The 21,443-nt window shown below is 48.7% G+C and overlaps 1 protein-coding gene across 1 annotated transcript in view; it reads right to left on the reverse strand.

Moving 5' to 3' along the window:
• ADCY2 (adenylate cyclase 2) overlaps positions 1-21,443 on the reverse strand; it is a 422,494-nt gene that overhangs the window by 2,222 nt on the left and 398,829 nt on the right. Inside the window, exons 23-24 of the mRNA XM_047074450.1 lie at positions 13,161-13,275; positions 2,657-2,781 (exon numbers count right to left, since the gene is read on the reverse strand). Coding sequence (XP_046930406.1) covers positions 2,657-2,781; positions 13,161-13,275 — 240 coding nt within the window. The remainder of the gene's footprint in view (positions 1-2,656; positions 2,782-13,160; positions 13,276-21,443) is intronic.

Genomic DNA, 21,443 nt, shown 5'->3' on the forward strand with positions numbered 1-21,443 from the left:
TGTTGGAAAGAGCTGGAAAAACCACCCTGTCTCCCTGTGCTTTGACTCCGTGGCCAGCCCCTAGCACAGGGGCCAATGTGTGGGTCCTCGGGACCCTTGTGACCAGAGCAAGAAAAGAGGGTCACAGGTGCCGTACGTTCATGTCCTGTCCTCTGCTAGCTTGAGCCCAAGTCCTGGGGAAGGACAAGTGTAGCTGGGAGGTGAAGCCAGGGGCACAGGAAGGACTCTGGATCCTGGGGAAGAACCGAAGGAATACGGACAGAGCCGCGGAACTCAGATTACAGACAGGGTCTCATGATGAGAGTTCTCAGGCATAATCAGAATTAGAGAATTCCAGAGGCGTCTGATTTCCGACCTGCCACAGAAAGCGAACACATCTGTTGGAGCCTCGGGGGTTAATTCTGCAGTCAAGGTGTTTACTGGTGTGAAGTATCACCACGGGCGTTTGTGAGCTATCCCTTGGAATCTGGAACACCAACCACACAATTACCGTGACGCAAGGAGGAGGGAGCTGTCTCCCCGATGAACAGCGGCCAGTATGCCTCCAAGCCCGGCGGGGGGGGGGGGGGGGGGATGTGTGGGGATCTGGCTGGGTGACACGCGGGCTTTCTCCAGTGTTCTGTGAGCTTCCAGGCTGGAAAGCGTGGTGGGCGTGGATGGTCTTTAATCAAAAGGACCTGTTCCTCAGGCCCGGGAAAAGCTTTTAACGATCTCAGCATCGTTTCTGATTCTTCCTGGCGTCTCACTACTTTCCTTGCACGTAAGTGGAAATGCGAAGCTACCGGAGACGGAGTGAACCTCGGCCTCAGGAGAAGGAACCTGCTGGACACAAGCCTCCCGGCGGCTGAGCTGAGTGAACACACGCAGAGGGGCTTCTCCTCCAGGCTCCGGGTGCACAAGACCCTCCAGGGGGCGCTGCTCAGCACTAAATCACCTGAAGTTTTATGAGGCCCAATAGCCTCCTGGAGACGGAGACACGGGAGCTCTAGCTCATTTCAAACACTGACCTGCAGGGGATTTACGGCCTCCAGGAGGGAGCACTCTCTCTGAACAGCCTCTCTTAAATGGGTTTTGATACGTATCCCAAATGCTTGAAAACCACTTGGAGAGTCGTGAAACATGTCTTCTGAATGTTCCAGGTGTGGGAAGGGGGGCGGGCCTAGGTTGGCCTGCAGGTTGGGGACGTGCGTCCTTGATAGGAGCACCCTCTCCCCACACCAGACACAAGACCCCACGCTGTACAGGATCGCTGGAACATCCTGGGGCATCAGGAACAGCTAATGACACGCAGGCAGAAAGCCCTCGAGGCCGTGGTGCCATCATGGCACGGGTCAGCGAGGTGCCAAGGTGGTAGACCGCGCCTCTCGTGGTGGGCACCTAGGCCATCTCCACACACCGTGACGACCGCTCCAGCCCCGTTTCCGGTGAGAGCTTTGTCTGGGTTGGCTCTCGTGAGCACAGCCAGCTGACTCTTTTCCCCTGGCAACGTCTGGGTCTGATTGGGAAGCCCCAGACGTTCCTCTCCGCCCCACATCGCCTGCCACCTCTCCCCGTTCTCTGTTGCTTACTTTCGGCAACTGCTGACTAGTTATCCGGTGGGAAGAAAGTGAGATATAGGCCCCGTTCCATACAAAGATTAAAGATATGCTATAGAAGGTTCACAGAAGCAGAGGCAGGCGAAGAGTGTGAAAAGCAGAAGTTCAATGAGAAGCCCGCTTTTGATAGCGCTGGAGCTGGTGTCTTCGGCAGAATTTCAGAAAAGAACTCTAAATCTCCATCGGAATGTTAGGAGGCAAGGTTACCTGAGGACAGGGGTCAAGCCAAGGCACACAGAACAGGGACTTGTCGAATTCTCCATAAAGGGGGGTGGGGGGAGAAAAAAGCTTATTATTTGCGTCCAGTGGTTTTCACACGAATTTGCTACTTGGCAGGAATTTATCTTCCAGAAGTGAAGCGTGGAATCTGGGGTGAAATGGGGAATCACTGCGTTTTGAGGGAGTGGCGAATAGAAAGTTCTGCACAGACACACACGTGCACACGTTCTTCTCACTAGGAGAGGTCGGTCTCTCCTTCCAGGTGTGTGGCATTCTGCCCGAGCAACCTCCCCTGCATGGATTCCAGTGCCGTCCGGTCATTCTCCGTATCCAAATCCCATGCTGGCCCGATTTGGCGTTGCCATTTCATATCACCCTGAATCTCGTCCCTCATCTTTCCCCAGTCGGCTCCTTTCTGCCTCCTTCCAACTCAGCCTCTGGGACGGGAAGTCTGGGGGCTCTGTCTGGTTTTGGTTGTACAATCCCTCTCCCTTGCAGGGCTCCCTTCAAGGTTCTGGTGCCAGGAGATGGAAGAGGAGAGAAGGGGCCAGCCTTGACTCGCTCAGGTGTCAGACTGCCATGTTGATCGTTGGCCATCGTCAACTTCCTCCAAAGCTATAACCTTTACGTTATTACGTTTCTCAAGTATTGTTAACGGCGAGTGCAGAAACGGATGACCATTTCCCCAATAAAAAAGACTTATGTCAATTTCAGGTTCTTTTCACCATTGAAGTAACTACCAAGATTCTTTGTTCTAATACATCATTGTCATTATGATGATGCCCATTTATGACTTCGAAGAGGATAGACCTGGCCCGTGATGACGGAGCAGACTAGATTACCTGTATTTTGTCCAGCACGCCGGTGCTGTCCATCCTGCTGGCCACATTCACGGTGTTGCCCCAGATATCGTATTGTGGCTTCTGAGCTCCAATCACACCGGCTATTACAGGCCCATGGTTAATACCTGCAATGCATCAGAACCGGGCAAGAAGACTCAAGTTACAACGACCGTCTTCAACAGAAAAGTTGTACAAGAGGATTTCTGAATCACCATTATGCAGCCAACATTAGCCCAACTCACGGAATTCTAAAACAAAGAAAAATAATTTGTTTCTCTTCTTGGTCTTGATTCATACATAGGTACCCAGATATCATTGTTATTCCATAACAACATAAAGTTGGCTATGCTTTCAAAAAAGCCAAACATTGTATCAGGACACCTGGGTGGTTCAGTCAGTTGAGCGTCCGACTTCGGCTCAGGTCATGATCTCATGGTTTGTGGGCTCGAGCCCCGCGTCGGGCTCTGTGCGGACAGCCGGGAGCCTGGAGCCTGCTTCGGATTCCGTGTCTCCCTCTCTCTGTCCCTCCCCGGCTTGCGCTCTGTCTCCCTCTCTCAAGAAAATAAACATTAAGAAAATTACAAAAAACCCAAAACATTATAATAGTTTTCTTAAGTTTTTTTTTTTTAAAAGATCTTTGATTTGGGGAGAGAGAGAGAGAGAGAGAGACAGAGAGAGAGAGAGAGAGAGAGAGAGAGAGAGAGAGAGAAGGGGAGGAAGAGGGGCAGAGAGAGAGGCAGACAGAGGATCCAAACTGGGGCTTGAACTCACCGCAGGGCTCAAACTCATGAGCTGTGAGATCATGACCTGAGCCAAAGTTGGTCACCCGACTGAGTTTTCTATGTTGCTATATAATCTTAGATAAGAGATGATCACTGTTCTCCAGCAGTTTTGTGGTTAATGTTAATTTTTGAAATATACATCTTTCTGTTTTAAACAGCTACACTGAATGGATATACCACATTTACTGGCAGTTTGGTCACCGATGGACTTCTGGGTTCATGCCAACATCTTGCTGAATCCGCCACTTGCCCCCACACCAGTGTGGCATTTTCTACCTGCTGCGCACTGTAAAACTCTGGGGATGCTCACAACAGCCTTGTGCGGTGGGTACTGTTATCACCACCTCTGGATTCAGGCAAGAAAGCAGGAGAGGGCGCCACCAGACAGGCAGCAGATGGCAGTGGCAGCCAGCTCCGTGGCCCTGCTGGTAAGGATGCTGCCATGAGCCTCCCGTGCACGAGGCTTCTTCCCACCTTTCAGGTTGGTGCCTTTGATGATGTCCCAATGCCAAGTTTACTGAATTCCAGAGGACCATGTTTGTGCCTCTGATTTCCATTGCTAAAGCACCTTCAAAGGGCTCTCTCAACGCACACCGTGCTGGTGAGGGAGTCTACCCAGGTCAACTTTAGAACAATAACAGGTCCTAGTATGGGCAATATAGAGATTTTGACGGAGTTCAGATTTGAGGAAATTCTCCTGGGAGAGGCCCCCAAGAGCGTCACGTTTGGACGGGTCCTGGGGTAGACAGGCTCGCCCCTGGGGAGCAGGTGCAACCCACAGGCCGTCTCCGCACAAGTGGGGGGACGTCTCTTTTGCTTGGGTTCTTGTCCCCCTTGAGCTGGGCTCTTTACAGCTCTGCACTCATCAGATTGAGGACAATCCAGCCTCTGGCATAAACCTCCTCACAAACTGTGATTCTCCAGGGACAGCCATCAAAAGGTTGCTGGGGAAACTCAGGAGGCACCACTCTCCAGCCCTGCTGCCCCCTGGCTTGCCCATGTGACTGCCCAGATAATCAGGCAGCCTGGGCCACCACTAACAGAGGAGGCCATTGCTCTGATTGTCCTCTCTGTAGCTGCAGTTATAACCCCACGGTTATTACGTGCTGACACCTGAGCTCAGCGTGAGCTTTCACACTGCCCGAGACACGGAGACGGCACCTGCCATCTCCTTAGAAGTCTGATCAACTTCTCTAATCAGAGAGGCCTGGGATTCTCTCCCAACTCCCATGCACCAGGTAGGATGAGTCCTTGCCCCAGGATCTCAGTTCAAACACACAGACCCATAGTTATCCCGGGAGTGGTGCGGAGGAAGGCCACGGAAATAGAAACAGAGTTATTGACTTCGGTTGATTATGCCCTAGGTATGTGTTCTCTCCTAGATCTAGGACTCCTGCCTTGCTGCCGGAGTCGACTTGTACTGATTAATGAGGGTGTTTTTGAGATCCCTTCTCCCACTGCTGTACTGCTTAGTGCACTACGGCTTGTTAGAGACCCGAGGCAAAACTTCCTCTTTGCAACAGAGAGGTAGGCAGGAAACGGTATAAACGGCATTCCACAAAACCTTTGAAGGTACGCAAGAGGCAAGAAAGAAATTCTGCTTTGCTTTTGCGGAGTGCTCAATAAAGCCCACACTGTGCTTTAGACACCCCAAAGAATTTAGTCCAGCCGCTGGCTGCTGGCCGGTGCCCTCAAGCCCCCTCTGCCATCAGCTTCCTCCGGGCTGCTGAATCCTGCTGGGTCAGCGCCTGGCGGGGTAGGCAGTGCGGAGAGGCTGGGCTGCTGACTGCTGGCACGGGGTCAGTCTCCACTTAGCGCAGGAATGTGCTCAGATTTTGGCTCCCGCTGACCGACTGATTCTGCAGCTTGACATGCAGAAGAGGACGGTAAGAGCGAACTCAGCGTTTCTTATTTGTATCATCTAATTTTTTTTTTTTGAAGTATTACTCTTCCAAGTTCCTACCATGAACTGCCACTGGATGGCGCCACACACCCAAGTGCAGCAGGGCAGGCAGAGCCCTGAGAGAGAGGCCGAGGGGTGGGGAAAGGCAGCCCCAGAGGCCCGTGAGACCTTGAGCTTCCTCAGAAACCTAAAAGAGCTGCCATGCGGGGTGACTGTGCAGACGTTATTAGTTATTCAGTCATGAGTGTAAACACTCAAATTCTTCTCGAAGAAGGCCTATTCAATCACTCGCATTAATCTGGAAAATACCGTTAAGGTCCAAGACCAAGAAAGCTGTGATGTTTGGGGAAGTAACACATGTGATCAGCAAACACTGATCTCTATTTCACTTTGCAGTAAAGAGCGGTAGTATTTTGTTTTGAATACGTTTACTAATCGAGCAGATCATTCCGACGTGGAATAAAAAAAAAAAAAAATTTTTTTTTTTTTGAGGGTAGTTTGAAAGGTCGAGGAGCTCACTTTCTAGGCTGTCAAAACAATAAAGAAGCTCGAGGATCTAGGGGACACCTGCATGTTCGATGCGGTCAGCAGGCTGGGGTCAGAAGCCTCCCACCGGCCTGCCCCTTCTCACCTGAGTATCAGGTGAGGCCCATTGTGCACGGAGGTGAGAAAGTATAAAGCAAAACGTGTCCAGGTGCTAACAATGAACAGAATATACAAGCAGTCAAGAGGCCACATTATAAGAGATATAAACTATTTCTGGGTTTTAAAATTCAGAACATAGAGCAAAGGAAGAAAATCGCTCGCCATTTATCGGGATTTTTTTTTAAGTTGAAATCTGTATCCAAAAGCAGGGAAAAGCCATTCAAATGGAATTTGTTAAAAGAGCTCCTCTTGACTGACTAGGAAGATGGCGGCGTAGGAGGACGCTGGGCTCACCGCGCGTCCTGCTGATCACTTAGATTCCACCTACACCTGCCTAAATAACCCAGAAAACCGCCAGAGGATTAGCAGAACAGAGTCACCGGACCCAAGTGCAGACGAGAGGCCCACGGAAGAGGGTAGGAAGGGCGGCGAGGCGGTGCGCGCTCCACGGACTGGCGGGAGGGAGCCGGGGCGGAGGGGCGGCTCGCCGGCCAAGCAGAGCCCCCGAGTCCGGCTTGCAAAAGCGGAGGGGCCTGACGGACTGTGTTCCGACAGCAAGCGCGACTTAGCGTCTGGGAGGTCATAAGTTAACAGCTCTGCTCAGAAAGCGGGAAGGCTGGAGGACAAAGGGAGGGTGAGCTGCGGAGCCCCCGGACGACAGAGCTCAGTTTGGCGGGGAACAAAGGCGCTCTCCAGCGCCATCTCCCCCGCCCATCCCCCAGCCAAAATCCCAAAGGGAACCGGCTCCGGCCAGGGAAATTGCTCGCTCCGCGCGAACACCCAACTCTGTGCTTCTGCGGAGCCAAACCTCCGGCAGCGATCTGACTCCCTCCGGCTGCACAGGGCCCCTCCTGAAGTGGATCACCTAAGGAGAAGCGAGCTAAGCCTGCCCCCCCTGCCGCCGTGCACCTTGCCTTCCCACCCCAGCTAATACGCCAGATCCCCAGCATCACAAGCCTGGCAGTGTGCAAGTAGCCCAGACGGGCCACGCCACCCCACAGTGAATCCCGCCCCTAGGAGAGGGGAAGAGAAGGCACACACCAGTCTGACTGTGGCCCCAGCGGTGGGCTGGGGGCAGACATCAGGTCGGACTGCGGCCCCGCCCACCAACTCCAGTTATACACCACAGCACAGGGGAAGTGCCCTGCAGGCCCTCACCACACCAGGGACTATCCAAAATGACCAAGCGGAAGAATTCCCCCCAGAAGAATCTCCAGGAAATAACAACAGCTAATGAGCTGATCAAAAAGGATTTAAATAATATAACAGAAAGTGAATTTAGAATAATAGTCATAAAATTAATCGCTGGGCTGGAAAACAGCATACAGGACAGCAGAGAATCTCTTGCTACAGACATCAGGGGACTAATGAACAGGCACGAGGAGCTGAAAAACGCTTTAAAGGAAATGGAAAACAAAATGCAAACCGCCACAGCTCGGATGGAAGAGGCAGAGGAGAGAATAGGTGAACTAGAAGATAAAGTTATGGAAAAAGAGGAAGCTGAGAAAAAGAGAGATAAAAAAATCCAGGAGTATGAGGGGAAAATTAGAGAACTAAGTGATACACTAAAAAGAAATAATTTACGCATAATTGGTATCCCAGAGGAGGAAGAGAGAGGGAAAGGTGCTGAAGGGGTACTTGAAGAAATCATAGCTGAGAACTTCCCTGAACTGGGGAAGGAAAAAGGCATTGAAATCCAAGAGGCACAGAGAACTCCCTTCAGACGTAACTTGAATCGATCTTCTGCACGACATATCATAGTGAAACTGGCAAAATACAAGGATAAAGAGAAAATTCTGAAAGCAGCAAGGGGTAAACGTGCCCTCACATATAAAGGGAGACCTATAAGACTCGTGACTGATCTCTCTTTTGAAACTTGGCAGGCCAGAAAGAATTGGCACGAGATTTTCAGGGTGCTAGACAGCAAAAATATGCAGCCAAGAATCCTTTATCCAGCAAGTCTGTCACTTAGAATAGAAGGAGAGATAAAGGTCTTCCCAAACAAACAAAAACTGAAGGAATTTGTCACCACTAAACCAGCCCTACAAGAGATCCTAAGGGGGACCCTGTGAGACAAAGTACCAGAGACATCACTACAAGCATAAAACATACAGACATCACAATGACTCTAAACCCGTATCTTTCTATAATAACACTGAATGTAAATGGATTAAATGCGCCAACCAAAAGACATAGGGTATCAGAATGGATAAAAAAACAAGACCCATCTATTTGCTGTCTACAAGAGACTCATTTTAGACCTGAGGACACCTTTAGATTGAGAGTGAGGGGATGGAGAACTATTTATCATGCTACTGGAAGCCAGAAGAAAGCTGGAGTAGCCATACTTATATCAGACAAACTAGACTTTAAATTAAAGGCTGTAACAAGAGATGAAGAAGGACATTATATAATAGTTACAGGGTCTATCCATCAGGAAGAGCTAACAATTATAAATGTCTATGCGCCGAATACCGGAGCCCCCAAATATATAAAACAATTACTCATAAACAGAAGCAACCTTATTGATAAGAATGTGGTAATTGCTGGGGACTTTAACACCCCACTTACAGAAATGGATAGATCATCTAGACACACGGTCAATAAAGAAACAAGGGCCCTGAATGAGACACTGGATCAGATGGACTTGACAGATCTATTTAGAACTCTGCATCCCAAAGCAACAGAATATACTTTCTTCTCGAGTGCACATGGAACATTCTCCAAGATAGATCATATACTGGGTCACAAATCAGCCCTTCATAAGTTTACAAGAATTGAAATTATACCATGCATACTTTCAGACCACAATGCTATGAAGCTTGAAGTCAACCACAGGAAAAAGTCTGGAAAACCTCCAAAAGCATGGAGGTTAAAGAACACCCTACTCACGAATGAGTGGGTCAACCAGGCAATTAGAGAAGAAATCAAAAAATATATGGAAACAAACGAAAATGAAAATACAACAATCCAAACGCTTTGGGACGCAGCGAAGGCAGTCCTGAGAGGAAAATACATCGCAATCCAGGCCTATCTCAAGAAACAAGAAAAATCCCAAATACAAAATCTAACAGCACACCTAAAGGAAATAGAAGCAGAACAGCAAAGGCAGCCTAAACCCAGCAGAAGAAGAGAAATAATAAAGATCAGAGCAGAAATAAACAATATAGAATCTAAAAAAACTGTAGAGCAGATCAACGAAACCAAGAGTTGGTTTTTTGAAAAAATAAACAAAATTGACAAACCTCTAGCCAGGCTTCTCAAAAAGAAAAGGGAGATGACCCAAATAGATAAAATCATGAATGAAAATGGAATTATTACAACCAATCCCTCAGAGATACAAACAATTATCAGGGAATACTATGAAAAATTATATGCCAACAAATTGGACAACCTGGAAGAAATGGACAAATTCCTGAACACCCACACTCTTCCAAAACTCAACCAGGAGGAAATAGAAAGCTTGAACAGACCCATAACCAGCGAAGAAATTGAATCGGTTATCAAAAATCTCCCAACAAATAAGAGTCCAGGACCAGATGGCTTCCCAGGGGAGTTCTACCAGACGTTTAAAGCAGAGATAATACCTATCCTTCTCAAGCTATTCCAAGAAATAGAAAGGGAAGGAAAACTTCCAGACTCATTCTATGAAGCCAGTATTACTTTGATTCCTAAACCAGACAGAGACCCAGTAAAAAAAGAGAACTACAGGCCAATATCCCTGATGAATATGGATGCCAAAATTCTCAATAAGATACTAGCAAATCGAATTCAACAGCATATAAAAAGAATTATTCACCATGATCAAGTGGGATTCATTCCTGGGATGCAGGGCTGGTTCAACATTCGCAAATCAATCAACGTGATACATCACATTAACAAAAAAAAAGAGAAGAACCATATGATCCTGTCAATCGATGCAGAAAAGGCCTTTGATAAAATCCAGCACCCTTTCTTAATAAAAACCCTTGAGAAAGTCGGGATAGAAGGAACATACTTAAAGATCATAAAAGCCATTTATGAAAAGCCCACAGCTAACATCATCCTCAACGGGGAAAAACTGAGAGCTTTTTCCCTGAGATCAGGAACACGACAGGGATGCCCACTCTCACCGTTGTTATTTAACATAGTGCTGGAAGTTCTAGCATCAGCAATCAGACAACAAAAGGAAATCAAAGGCATCAAAATTGGCAAAGATGAAGTCAAGCTTTCGCTTTTTGCAGATGACATGATATTATACATGGAAAATCCGATAGACTCCACCAAAAGTCTGCTAGAACTGATACATGAATTCAGCAAAGTTGCAGGATACAAAATCAATGTACAGAAATCAGTTGCATTCTTATACACTAACAATGAAGCAACAGAAAGACAAATAAAGAAACTGATCCCATTCACAATTGCACCAAAAAGCATAAAATACCTAGGAATAAATCTAACCAAAGATGTAAAGGATCTGTATGCTGAAAATTATAGAAAGCTTATGAAGGTAATTGAAGAAGATTTAAAGAAATGGAAAGACATTCCCTGCTCATGGATTGGAAAAATAAATATTGTCAAAATGTCAATACTACCCAAAGCTATCTACACATTCAATGCAATCCCAATCAAAATTGCACCAGCATTCTTCTCGAAACTAGAACAAGCAATCCTAAAATTCATATGGAACCACAAAAGGCCCCGAATAGCCAAAGGAATTTTGAAGAAGAAGACCAAAGCAGGAGGCATCACAATCCCAGACTTCAGCCTCTACTACAAAGCTGTCATCATCAAGACAGCATGGTATTGGCACAAAAACAGACACACAGACCAATGGAATAGAATAGAAACCCCAGAACTAGACCCACAAACATATGGCCAACTCATCTTTGACAAAGCAGGAAAGAACATCCAATGGAAAAAAGACAGCCTCTTTAACAAATGGTGCTGGGAGAACTGGACAGCAACATGCAGAAGGTTGAAACTAGACCACTTTCTCACACCATTTACAAAAATAAACTCAAAATGGATAAAGGACCTAAATGTGAGACAGGAAACCATCAGAACCTTAGAGGAGAAAGCAGGAAAAGACCTCTCTGACCTCAGCCGTAGCAATCTCTTACTCGACACATCCCCAAAGGCAAGGGAATTAAAAGCAAAAGTGAATTACTGGGACCTTATGAAGATAAAAAGCTTCTGCACAGCAAAGGAAACAACCAACAAAACTAAAAGACAACCAACGGAATGGGAAAAGATATTTGCAAATGACATATCGGACAAAGGGCTAGTATCTAAAATCTATAAAGAGCTCACCAAACTCCACACCCGAAAAACAAATAACCCAGTGAAGAAATGGGCAGAAAACATGAATAGACACTTCTCTAAAGAAGACATCCAGATGGCCAACAGGCACATGAAAAGATGTTCAGCGTCGCTCCTTATCAGGGAAATACAAATCAAAACCACACTCAGGTATCACCTCACGCCAGTCAGAGTGGCCAAAATGAACAAATCAGGAGACTATAGATGCTGGAGAGGATGTGGAGAAACGGGAACCCTCTTGCACTGTTGGTGGGAATGCAAATTGGTGCAGCCGCTCTGGAAAACAGTGTGGAGGTTCCTCAGAAAATTAAAAATAGACCTACCCTATGACCCAGCAATAGCACTGCTAGGAATCTACCCAAGGGATACAGGAGTACTGATGCATAGGGGCACTTGTACCCCAATGTTCATAGCAGCACTCTCAACAATAGCCAAATTATGGAAAGAGCCTAAATGTCCATCAACTGATGAATGGATAAAGAAATTGTGGTTTATATACACAATGGAATACTACGTGGCAATGAGAAAAAATGAAATATGGCCTTTTGTAGCAACGTGGATGGAACTGGAGAGTGTGATGCTAAGTGAAATAAGCCATACAGAGAAAGACAGATACCATATGGTTTCACTCTTATGTGGATCCTGAGAAACTCAACAGGAACCCATGGGGGAGGGGAAGGGAGAAAAAAAAAAAAAAAGACGTTAGAGTGGGAGAGAGCCAAAGCATAAGAGACTGTTAAAAACTGAGAACAAACTGAGGGTTGATGGGGGGTGGGAGGGAGGGGCGGGTGGGTGATGGGTATTGAGGAGGGCACCTTTTGGGATGAGCACTGGGTGTTGTATGGAAACCAATTTGGCAATAAACTTCAAAAAAAATAAAAAATAAAAAAAAAAAAAAAAAAAAAAAAAAAAAAAGAGCTCCTCTTATGCGTACTTGCTTTCAGAAGAAGCAAAATGTGTTGCCAAGAGGAACATAAAATGGTCAAAGCAGCTCTTACCAATCACAAATGGCCATAACCACAAATATGGCAAGACAGCCGCGTGCTAAGCCGAGCACGTAAAACACACTTTTTATTTTTACAGACGTTTGTAAAAGGCAAGTAAGCACGAAACATGCTCATGGACCAGCTTAAAGTAAGGGAAGAGCTTACTAGAAAATTTAATTTTGTTAATGTTTATTCTTGAGATAGAAAAATTTTAAATCTTAAAGGAAGTTGGCCTTTTCTCTCAGGGCTGAATCTTCAATCAGAAAAGCTATAGCTATTTCAGAACCTGGGACGTACGTTTGGGGCGTTTGGAGGTTGTGAGCCTAGGAGTGTGTGACTATTTCAACAGCTCTAAGCTGCCTTAAAACTTCTTTTTTTTTACATTTTTGGATCTCCGAGGTCTGGATGCATCTTCCAGCCCATGCTAATTTCACTGGCAGCTGATCCTGAAATAATATCGTGGTTTGCAGTCAACGGCTCCTCGGGATGGTGTGAGGCCACGCACGCCGTGGCTGGCGGAGGGGCCCTGGCAGGAAGGATGAGGCCGTGGGACTGAAATCCAGCTCACGGTCCACTTGCTAGACATAGTGCTCGCAGCCTGGGTCCAACCAAAGGGGGTTTTGTTTTCTACTTTGTACTGAAGTGCCTCAGAGGCTCCTAACTTCCCTGAGCCTGTCCACCCCTTGCTCCCCCAAATTCAGTCCTCAGGCACTCGAGACACAACCGCCACGACTCTATTCCGGCGTGGCAAGATGGCCGACGGTCCCGGTGCGCCTGTGCCCTTCCGCCCCCCCCCGGAAGTCAGATCCCTTCACACAACACTTCCGGTGCGCCTGTTCCTTACGCCGTGCCCTCCCCCGGAAGCCGGCGCTCTTCACACAACGTACCCACTCGCAGCTTGAAGTCATTGAAGGAGTGTTTGTTGATAGCGTCCAGCTTCCCCACCAGGGCAAAGGCAAACTCCACCATGGTGCCGATATGCATGTACTGCCTCTCGGGCTCCTGAGAGGAAACAAACACACGCACGTGGGGTTAGAGGTCAACCGGCAGGGAAACGGTCCCTTGGGTCACAAACCTGGGCTCCAGGCAGACAGCAATGCTTGAGGTCAGGGGCCGCAATGCCCGGCAGACAGGCGTGTGTGAGGATTACCCATCCTCCCAAGGGGACCCTGTGTCCCGGTTCATTCTTGTGGCCGCGGGGAGACGTGAGACGCTGGAAGACACGGAATGGGACCTATGTCGTCTTAACCCAGAAACTGCCGGCAGAAGACACTTCGAGGAGGGGCTGGCTCCTGGTTCTCCGCTTGCCCCGCATACCTGTCTCCCCCGTTCTCCGCTGGCCTCTGGCTCCGAGGGTGACCTCTGGCCCCCTGCGGGACTGGCTAATGGGAGGGCCAGGGAAGGTCGGGGAGAGCAGGGCAGAGAGGTCGGGGTCCTTTCCTCCCCTTCCCTACTCCACACCTGCCACACGGCTCACCTCGGTTCTGGAAACACCCCATCTTCCCTTTTAGGGGAAGGGTGTTATGTGTCTCCCCCATTCCCCCAAATTCATAACCTCCGAATCCTCAGTATTTGCTTTGCAGCTTCTCATGGCTATCATTAAATAAGAGATTAGGATCCAATGAGGGATTAGCGACGACAAATCCAGCATGACTTGGTGCCCTTCTAGAAAGAGGAGATTAAGACACACAGAGAAGGCGACACGAAGAAGCAGGGGAAAGATGGCGTCTAGGAAGCGAGGACAGAGGCTCAGGAGACACCAACCCCGTCTGCACCTGATCTCTGACCTCTAGTCTCCAGAAGTTTCTGTTGTTTAAGCCGCCCAGGCTGTGGTGCCGTTACAGCAGCCGGAGCCAGCGGCTACAGGGGGGTAACGATTTCCTGCCTTTACTGTCCCTGGGGGATTTATCGCCCCTTGAGGAATAGTTATCAAACACATAGAGCTGGAGGAAAAGACCAGTTCAAGGCTCCCAGTGAAGGTAAGTGGGAATCTGTACTCCCATTTACTACTAATTTCTATTTCTATTTCTATTTATTTCTATTTCTATTGCTATTTCTATTGCTATTTCTGTTACTAATTTATATTTACTATTAATTTGTAACACCTATTATATTTGTATTTCCTTTTGAAAGTCACCTTTGTAAAATTTCTATTTTGGGTTATTTTATAAATAGAGATTCTTTACTATTATATGCGTATAACTCATAAAATGTGTTTACATGTCCGAAAGGTTCCCGCTGCCCCAATATTTAACGACTGGGCGCACCAAGAAGGGGCGTGAAATGCAGTCCCGGCGCTGGCCTGCATCTGTGGCTTGTGGTTTAGAATCAGTGCGGTCTTTTATTTCCCTCACTCGTCTGTGAGCTCCCTAAGGGCACAGACTATGTTCTATTAATCTGCGTCTCCACAATATGAAAGTGTCTGGCCCAGGAGAGGCACCTGATACGTGTTTATTGAGAGACTGCATTTAGATCGCCGGTCGGGTAGCCGAGAGGAAGTGCGTAGGAGGAAGGGAGAGCCTTGTCGAGCTCTGGTGGAAGATCATTGCCGACTGATGCTTGTTTGGGAAACATACACCTGGGGCGGGGGGGGGGGGCACTGATGCACCCACTGAAGTGGGGGAAGGCTCAGAAGAGGACACAGGGTATTCAAGTGGGAAGACGGGGAGCAGCCTCAGCCGGCTGGGGGAGGAAACAAAATCAGTAAGGATGCTAGAAATACTTGAGAGAAGAGCAGGAGGGGCGGCCCTTTGTGGAGCTCAAGTGTTTGATCCCGCAGGGGGCCCCAGCAGAGCAAACTCAGAGAGAGAGAGAGAGAGCTCTCAAGACGGTGAAAGGGGAGGGACGTGGTGACCATGGGGCGCATTCACCATGGAGGGTGAAACCAGCAACCAGCTCTGAGGGTTTCAGGAGGGATGAGGGAGGAGGACAGTGGAGACAGGGGATGTGTCCTGCACCCTGAAGGTGACAGGGGCGTGGAGAAAACCAAGGTAACGGCCAAAGGAGAAAGGAAAATGACAATGGAGTTATTCCCCGAAGGAGTCAGGAAGGGTAGCACCAGGCAAGTCTCTCGATGTAAACACTGATGACACCTGAGTCGGATCATTCTTTGTCCCGGGGCCGCGTCCTGCGCCCTGCAGGATGCCGAGTGGCACCCCTGGCCTCCTCTGAGAGATGCCCCCTTCCAGGACTGACAAGAAAAAATGTCCCCAGACACTGCCCAATGGCCCCGAGGGGCAAGCAGCTGGCCGCTGAGATCACTGCACTAAATAACATAAACACGAGCAGAGGAGTCACTGAGAACTTTCTTCCTCTCCTTGGAGAAATCCTATCATTCCAGAGAAAGACCGATGAAACGCTACTGTTGCCACAAATCCTCAACTTAAAAATTGCGAGAGAAAATCCACACAATTTAAACAACTGGAACTATGGAACACACTGCCAGCTAACGTCGGTGAAAATGCCGTCGTTTCTTTTTTTTTTATTACAGTTTTTTGTTTTAATTTGAGAGAGAGAAGGGGGGAGAGACAATGAGTGGGGAAGAGAGGCAGAGGGAGAGAGACAGAGAATCTCAAGCAGTCTCCGTGCAGAGCCCGACACGGGGCTTGATCCCACAGCCCTGGGACCGTGACTTGAGCTGAAATCAAGAGTCGGACGCTCAACAACTGAGCCATCCAGACGCGCCGCAGAGTCATTGCTTGACAACGGTTCTGCTCTTCTATCAGAGATCGCTAATGTTTCTGGTCTCGTGACCCACGGGGACGGCATGATTGGGAAGTTCATGCCTCCAGTCCGTTGGAAACATCTTGCTCCTAAACAGGAAGCACAGGGGCGCCTGGGGGGCTCAGTTGGTTAAGCGTCGGACTCTTGGTTTCAGCTCAGGTCATGATCTCATGGTTCGTGGGTTCAAGCCTGGCTTCGGGCTCTGCGCTGACAGCGTGGAGCCTGCTTGGGATTCCTTCTTATCTCCCTCTGTCTCTGCCCCTCCCCTGCTCTCTCTCTCTCTTTCACACACACACACACACACACACACACACACACTCTCTCTCTCTCTCTCTCTAAAACAAAATAAACTTAAAAAAAATAAACTGGGGGCGCCTGGGTGGCGCAGTCGGTTAAGTGTCCGACTTCAGCCAGGTCACGATCTCGCGGTCCGTGAGTTCGAGCCCCGCGTCAGGCTCTGGGCTGATGGCTCGGAGCCTGGAGCCTGTTTCCGATTCTGTGTCTCCCTCTCTCTCTGCCCCTCCCCCGTTCATGCTCTGTCTCTCTCTGTCCCAAAAATAAATAAACGTTGAAAAAAAAAATTAAAAATAAATAAATAAATAAATAAACTGGAAGCACGAACTCTTAAATCAACAGGCAGAATCCTGTGAACATCACGACTGTTCCAGCAAGGGGGACAGATTTGCCACAGCGGGGGAAATGGTTTGCTTTCTCCTGAACCACGGTAAGACAAACCAGCTTCCTCCCCTGATACATGATCACCCGATCTGTTTTCATGCAGCGGGCGTAAGCTGGAGGTTTTACTCGACCTCCGTGATGAATGAAGAGATTGAATTCTGGGAGTGGGGTTTAAATCCAACGTCCGTAACTTGTTCGGGCTTAGTAAACCCTGGAAAAAGTTATGCTCGGTCTCAAGAAGAGCTCAGTTCGTTTCAAGAAGTCTTTATAACTGAGCTTTTGATAAATATTTGACGACAGTATAAAGCAGCTCTTTCTCCCACGACCCAAGTGATTTCGTGAGACGTCTCCAAATATTTAACCGACTTCCAGGGACATGGCAGTAGACACATTGAGCGCCCGGAACACATCTTGCGAGCCGTTTGCTTTGGAAGTTCCACCAGCAAGGAACCCTGCTTAAGTAAATGCGTCTTTACTGAGGTTGTTTTGTAACTCAAGTGCCTGTTTGGTAAACACCGAATTTTTTTAGGCTGAAATTAACATACACCTTGCCTCCTTCCTTGACCTCTCTTCTCTCCTCCCTTCTCTTCGTCCACCCAGCAAACATTCACTGTGCACCTGCTGTGGTGGCATCTACCTCATGCTGAAGGTTTACAACCGCTGCCCAGGAGCTGTTCTCCCACTTGAGGCCCCTGGGAGATCCCCTGAGGTCTGTCCCTTCTCTGAAGGGAACGTCCACTGTCGCCCCGGTGAGCCGATTGGCACGGCCTGAAGATCGGCTCGCGCCTGGGGAGACACTCGAGTGTCCGGAACCTGTCAGAGGACACCCCTGGGACTCACAACGTCCCAGTGTGAACCCAAACTCCGAGGCACGAAGAAGGATTTATGGAAAATGGCCTGACTGCTAGGCCATCTGTGGACCCGTCTAGACTCACTCAACTCACATTCACGTCGACTCTCACTGTTTTCCACCCACCTCACTTTACAGAGAAAGTATTTTACTAAAATGCACATTAGGGGATGTTCTAGCAAGCACCGCCCCCCCCCATCACGTCTTAAACCATTTTCCATGAGAAAGTTAGTTGCCAAGCACACGGATCACTCAGACCCACTGTCATGGTCATGAGGGTCCGTACCTGACGTGGCCCGGTTTTCAAATATACTAATGGAGGAGTGACAGTAAGATCATCCGTGCGGACACTGCAACGCTGACCTTATGCCAGCTGCTGGGAATTCTCGAAGGCTACACAGCAGCAGTGTGTGCCTGAAGGTATTTAATCCTCACGCTGAGTCCCGTGAGGGACTTTCTGTCTTCGTCCCCACCGTGCAGATGGGGCAAGGGAGGCCCTCGATGCTTCTTAACAGGTGGGAGCCGCACAACCAGGCTTCCCCGCCAGGAGTCTGAGTCCGGGGCCCTGTCGTAGCAGCTCTGTCGACTTGCCCCCCACCCCATGCGCATCTAGAACGCGGTGGGAACCGTGCCATTGGCATTTTATGTGTCAGCCTCGAATCTTCGCATCTTTGCGTTTCCTTCCACTTTAAAACATTTTGCGCTGCACTCAGTTTCGTGAGCTTCCTTGGGGTTGATTTACGCAAAATATGCACAAACGTGTGGACAAACAGGTAAGCAGTTTTCCTTGATAGCCTTGACGGTAAATGGTGGCAGATGGGTTGGATGATGAGCCTAAGAGATACTCAGCTGACGGAGAGCTATCACCGGGAAGTCGTCACGAGTGGTTCTGGAACTGTCCGCCACCCCCCGTGGACGGCTGAAACCGTACTCGGTATCTTCGAGCACAGACGGTGCATCCAAAACTAACGTTAGTATTCCATGTCCCACGAGACAGCTTTTCTTCTTGACTCTCCTGCTTTGCCGATGGCATCATCAGCGGCAGATCCCTAAGTCGGAAACCCGAGATGCTGGCGAGCCTGGCCTTCTACGCCCCCTCCACCGCGGCCCCTCAGCTCCCAAGTCCGCCACGCATGGGCACACTTCTGCCATTCACCTCTTCCTTTATTTTCCCCAGGACCGCGGTTTATATCCTGACCACCACTTGTCCGAATGTAGGAAGTTCCCGAATTAACTGTCGGTGCTTTGGAATCAGGCAAAACTAGGTCCAGCCCCAGGTTCTATAACCGTTAGCTGTGTGGCCTTGGCTGAGTCACTCACCTTCTCTGGGCATCAGTTTCCTGGTCTGTAACGGGACAAGAACTACCTGTCTCTCAGGGTTGTGGGTAAGGTGAAATGAATTTGTTAGATGGATGCAGCCTATATCCTTGGGGCTCAGGATTTATTTAGTTTCTTTCATGATGGTTTAGAGAAGCAGGTCACCCTGACGTGAAAAGCATCGAGGAGGAAAATGTCAGAAACTGTCTCATGCCCTCGTTCAGAACCTTCTCCCTTCGAACACACTGGGCATCCTACGGGGATGCCCGGCTTTGACAATGACCTAAAAGTCTGCCATTTCCAGTGTCTTTGAGACTCTCGGTGGATATAGTGAAGATCAGTGGTTTAGTTTCTTTCGGTTTGCAGCTTCCTGTTAGTAGCATGAAAGCAGGAAGAGATTTCACTCTGCTTACAACACATCACGGTAGCTTTGGTGTTTGTACAGAAATACACAGCATCGGGTGCCGCTTTTCATTTCAGCAGAGACCCGAACTGTTTTCTACTTTCTCCAGTAAAGGGAACTATGGTTATTAGTCTCAAGGTGTGCTTTAGCTACCAGGAGCCCGGGAGCAGAGGGTCTCAGAGCGACTCCCCGATTCTCTCGTGGTCAACCTGGCAGAGGCCCCTTGGCTGTGGATGGACGTGAGAAATTCCTGAGAAATTCCCATGTTGAAGCCTAATCCCCAGGGTGATGGATTAGGAGGTGGGGCCTCGGGTTAGGTCATGTGGGGGGAGTCCTTGTGAATGGGATTAGCGCCCTCACTAGGAGGGGCTGGGGACAGCTGGCTTCCTCTCTATGCCTTCCGCCAGGTGACACACAGCGAGAAGACAGCCACCGGAAGACCAGCAAGAGGGTCCTCGCCAGACATCTCACCTGCTGGTGCTTTGGTCTTGGACATACCAGCCGTTGGAGCTGTGAGAAGTAAAGGTATGTTGTCACCCAGTCTATTGGCGGTTGCTAGGGCAGCCTGGGCTGACCGAGACTGTCTCCGGTTTTCCCAGACACTCTCCACGTCACCCGGCATTGGAATCATTTGCACACACGCCTTTCCCGGACTGTAAACTTCGGGGAACGCTTGCCACAGTGGGGAAAGGAAACACCTGCTGGATGTCCCACGAGCTCAGTAAAACCTAGAACAGCCGAGCCTGAGACGGAGCCATTAACCTGAGTCGCCGGATGCGGATGGGAAACGTTTTTTCTTTGCTTTGTTGGCAACTCAGTTTTGCTAATACGCTGGATGCGCGAGTGTAGGCATCTCATGGGCTGATCGTATGGAGCCTGGGAACTCACCTGGGGGACGGGGGGAGCCAAATAAAGGAGACACGCTGGCGCCCTGCGCAACGGTGTCTCTATGGCGTGAACTGGGCAAGAACCAGATGGAGCCAAGGGTAGTGCTTAGTAACTACCCTCAACCTGCCACTCTGGGTCCGCTGCTGAATTTGTTGGCATATAATAAATAAAAATACTAAACTCATTTTTAAATGATTGTAAAATCAAGTAGTTTTTACTTACAACAAACAACATAATTAAATAGACTAAAAAGAGACTAGGAATACAAATGCTTTCTAAAATTTGAAAAAGCACCAGTGCTCACTCCAGGGTGAAGAATAAAACCTCCCTGCCTCCTCCTGCTTGTCTGCTTCTTCCCTCCCCTGTACTTTCTGGAGCAACGAATTATTTCTTGTCAAAGTGGTGCCAGCAATGGGTATCCATCTACTTGAGACTGTGAATGAGAGCTCGTGGTTTGGTTTATCACAGCAATAATATAATCCAAGCGTGAATCTGAATGCAAAGTTTTCATTCTTGTGTTTTTGTTTCAGCCTATTTAAGTTGTCAGTGATGTTTCTCTGGAAAAGATCAGAAGCATTTATATAATGGCTACGGCCAGAGAAACCCTGGTCATTGACTAGGCCACGAAGGATGGTCTTCATAAACCACAGAGCCCCTCGGAGGCCGAGGAGGCGAGGCTCTAGAGTGCAGCAGAGGGAATGGGGCCACAGGGAGTCGTGGGGAGCGTGGCAAACTGAGAACACGCTCAAGTCTAAATGAAGCAGCTGCTTCTACGTTCCAGCTGATGGACTCTGTCATCGGGGATGAAGATCAGGTAGATAATGTACCAGTTTTCAGGAGAAGCCGGAAATGATAATTTTTTGGTGAAATGTCCTTTTTCTAAAAAAAAGGACTCTGTAAGTCAAGAAAAACATACTTGGGACCACAATTTGCTGTCAGGGTTTACCGTGCAAAGGCCGTGGCATGGAACAAGCAGGAGGCTTTGCACCTGGGCGTCCTGCAAGCAGGTGAGGTCCTGGCAGGTGGGGGCGGGGTGCCGGCTGCTGACTTCCGTCCTGGACGCCTACTTGTCAGGCGCGTGTTCGCGGAATCACGAGTGGGGTTAGCACGCCAGCCTGTTCTCAGTCTGACGTTTCGTTTCTTGACAGATGCCTGCTTCTTTTAAAAACAATCAGTTGTGATGCATAACGCAACCGACCATTTTGTCACGTTGCCTTTCAGCTTAAAATCAGAATGTACCGTTTCATTTAAAAAATCCAAACAAAGGCGGTCAGCCCTACTCTGACCAGGTGTTGACAGGCTGCTATGCAT

Source organism: Lynx rufus, unplaced genomic scaffold, assembly GCF_022079265.1.
Source record: "Lynx rufus isolate CCGP_SWC_20201006 ecotype Redwood Valley unplaced genomic scaffold, mLynRuf1.p SCAF_1, whole genome shotgun sequence".
Classification (NCBI taxonomy): Eukaryota; Metazoa; Chordata; class Mammalia; order Carnivora; family Felidae; genus Lynx; species Lynx rufus.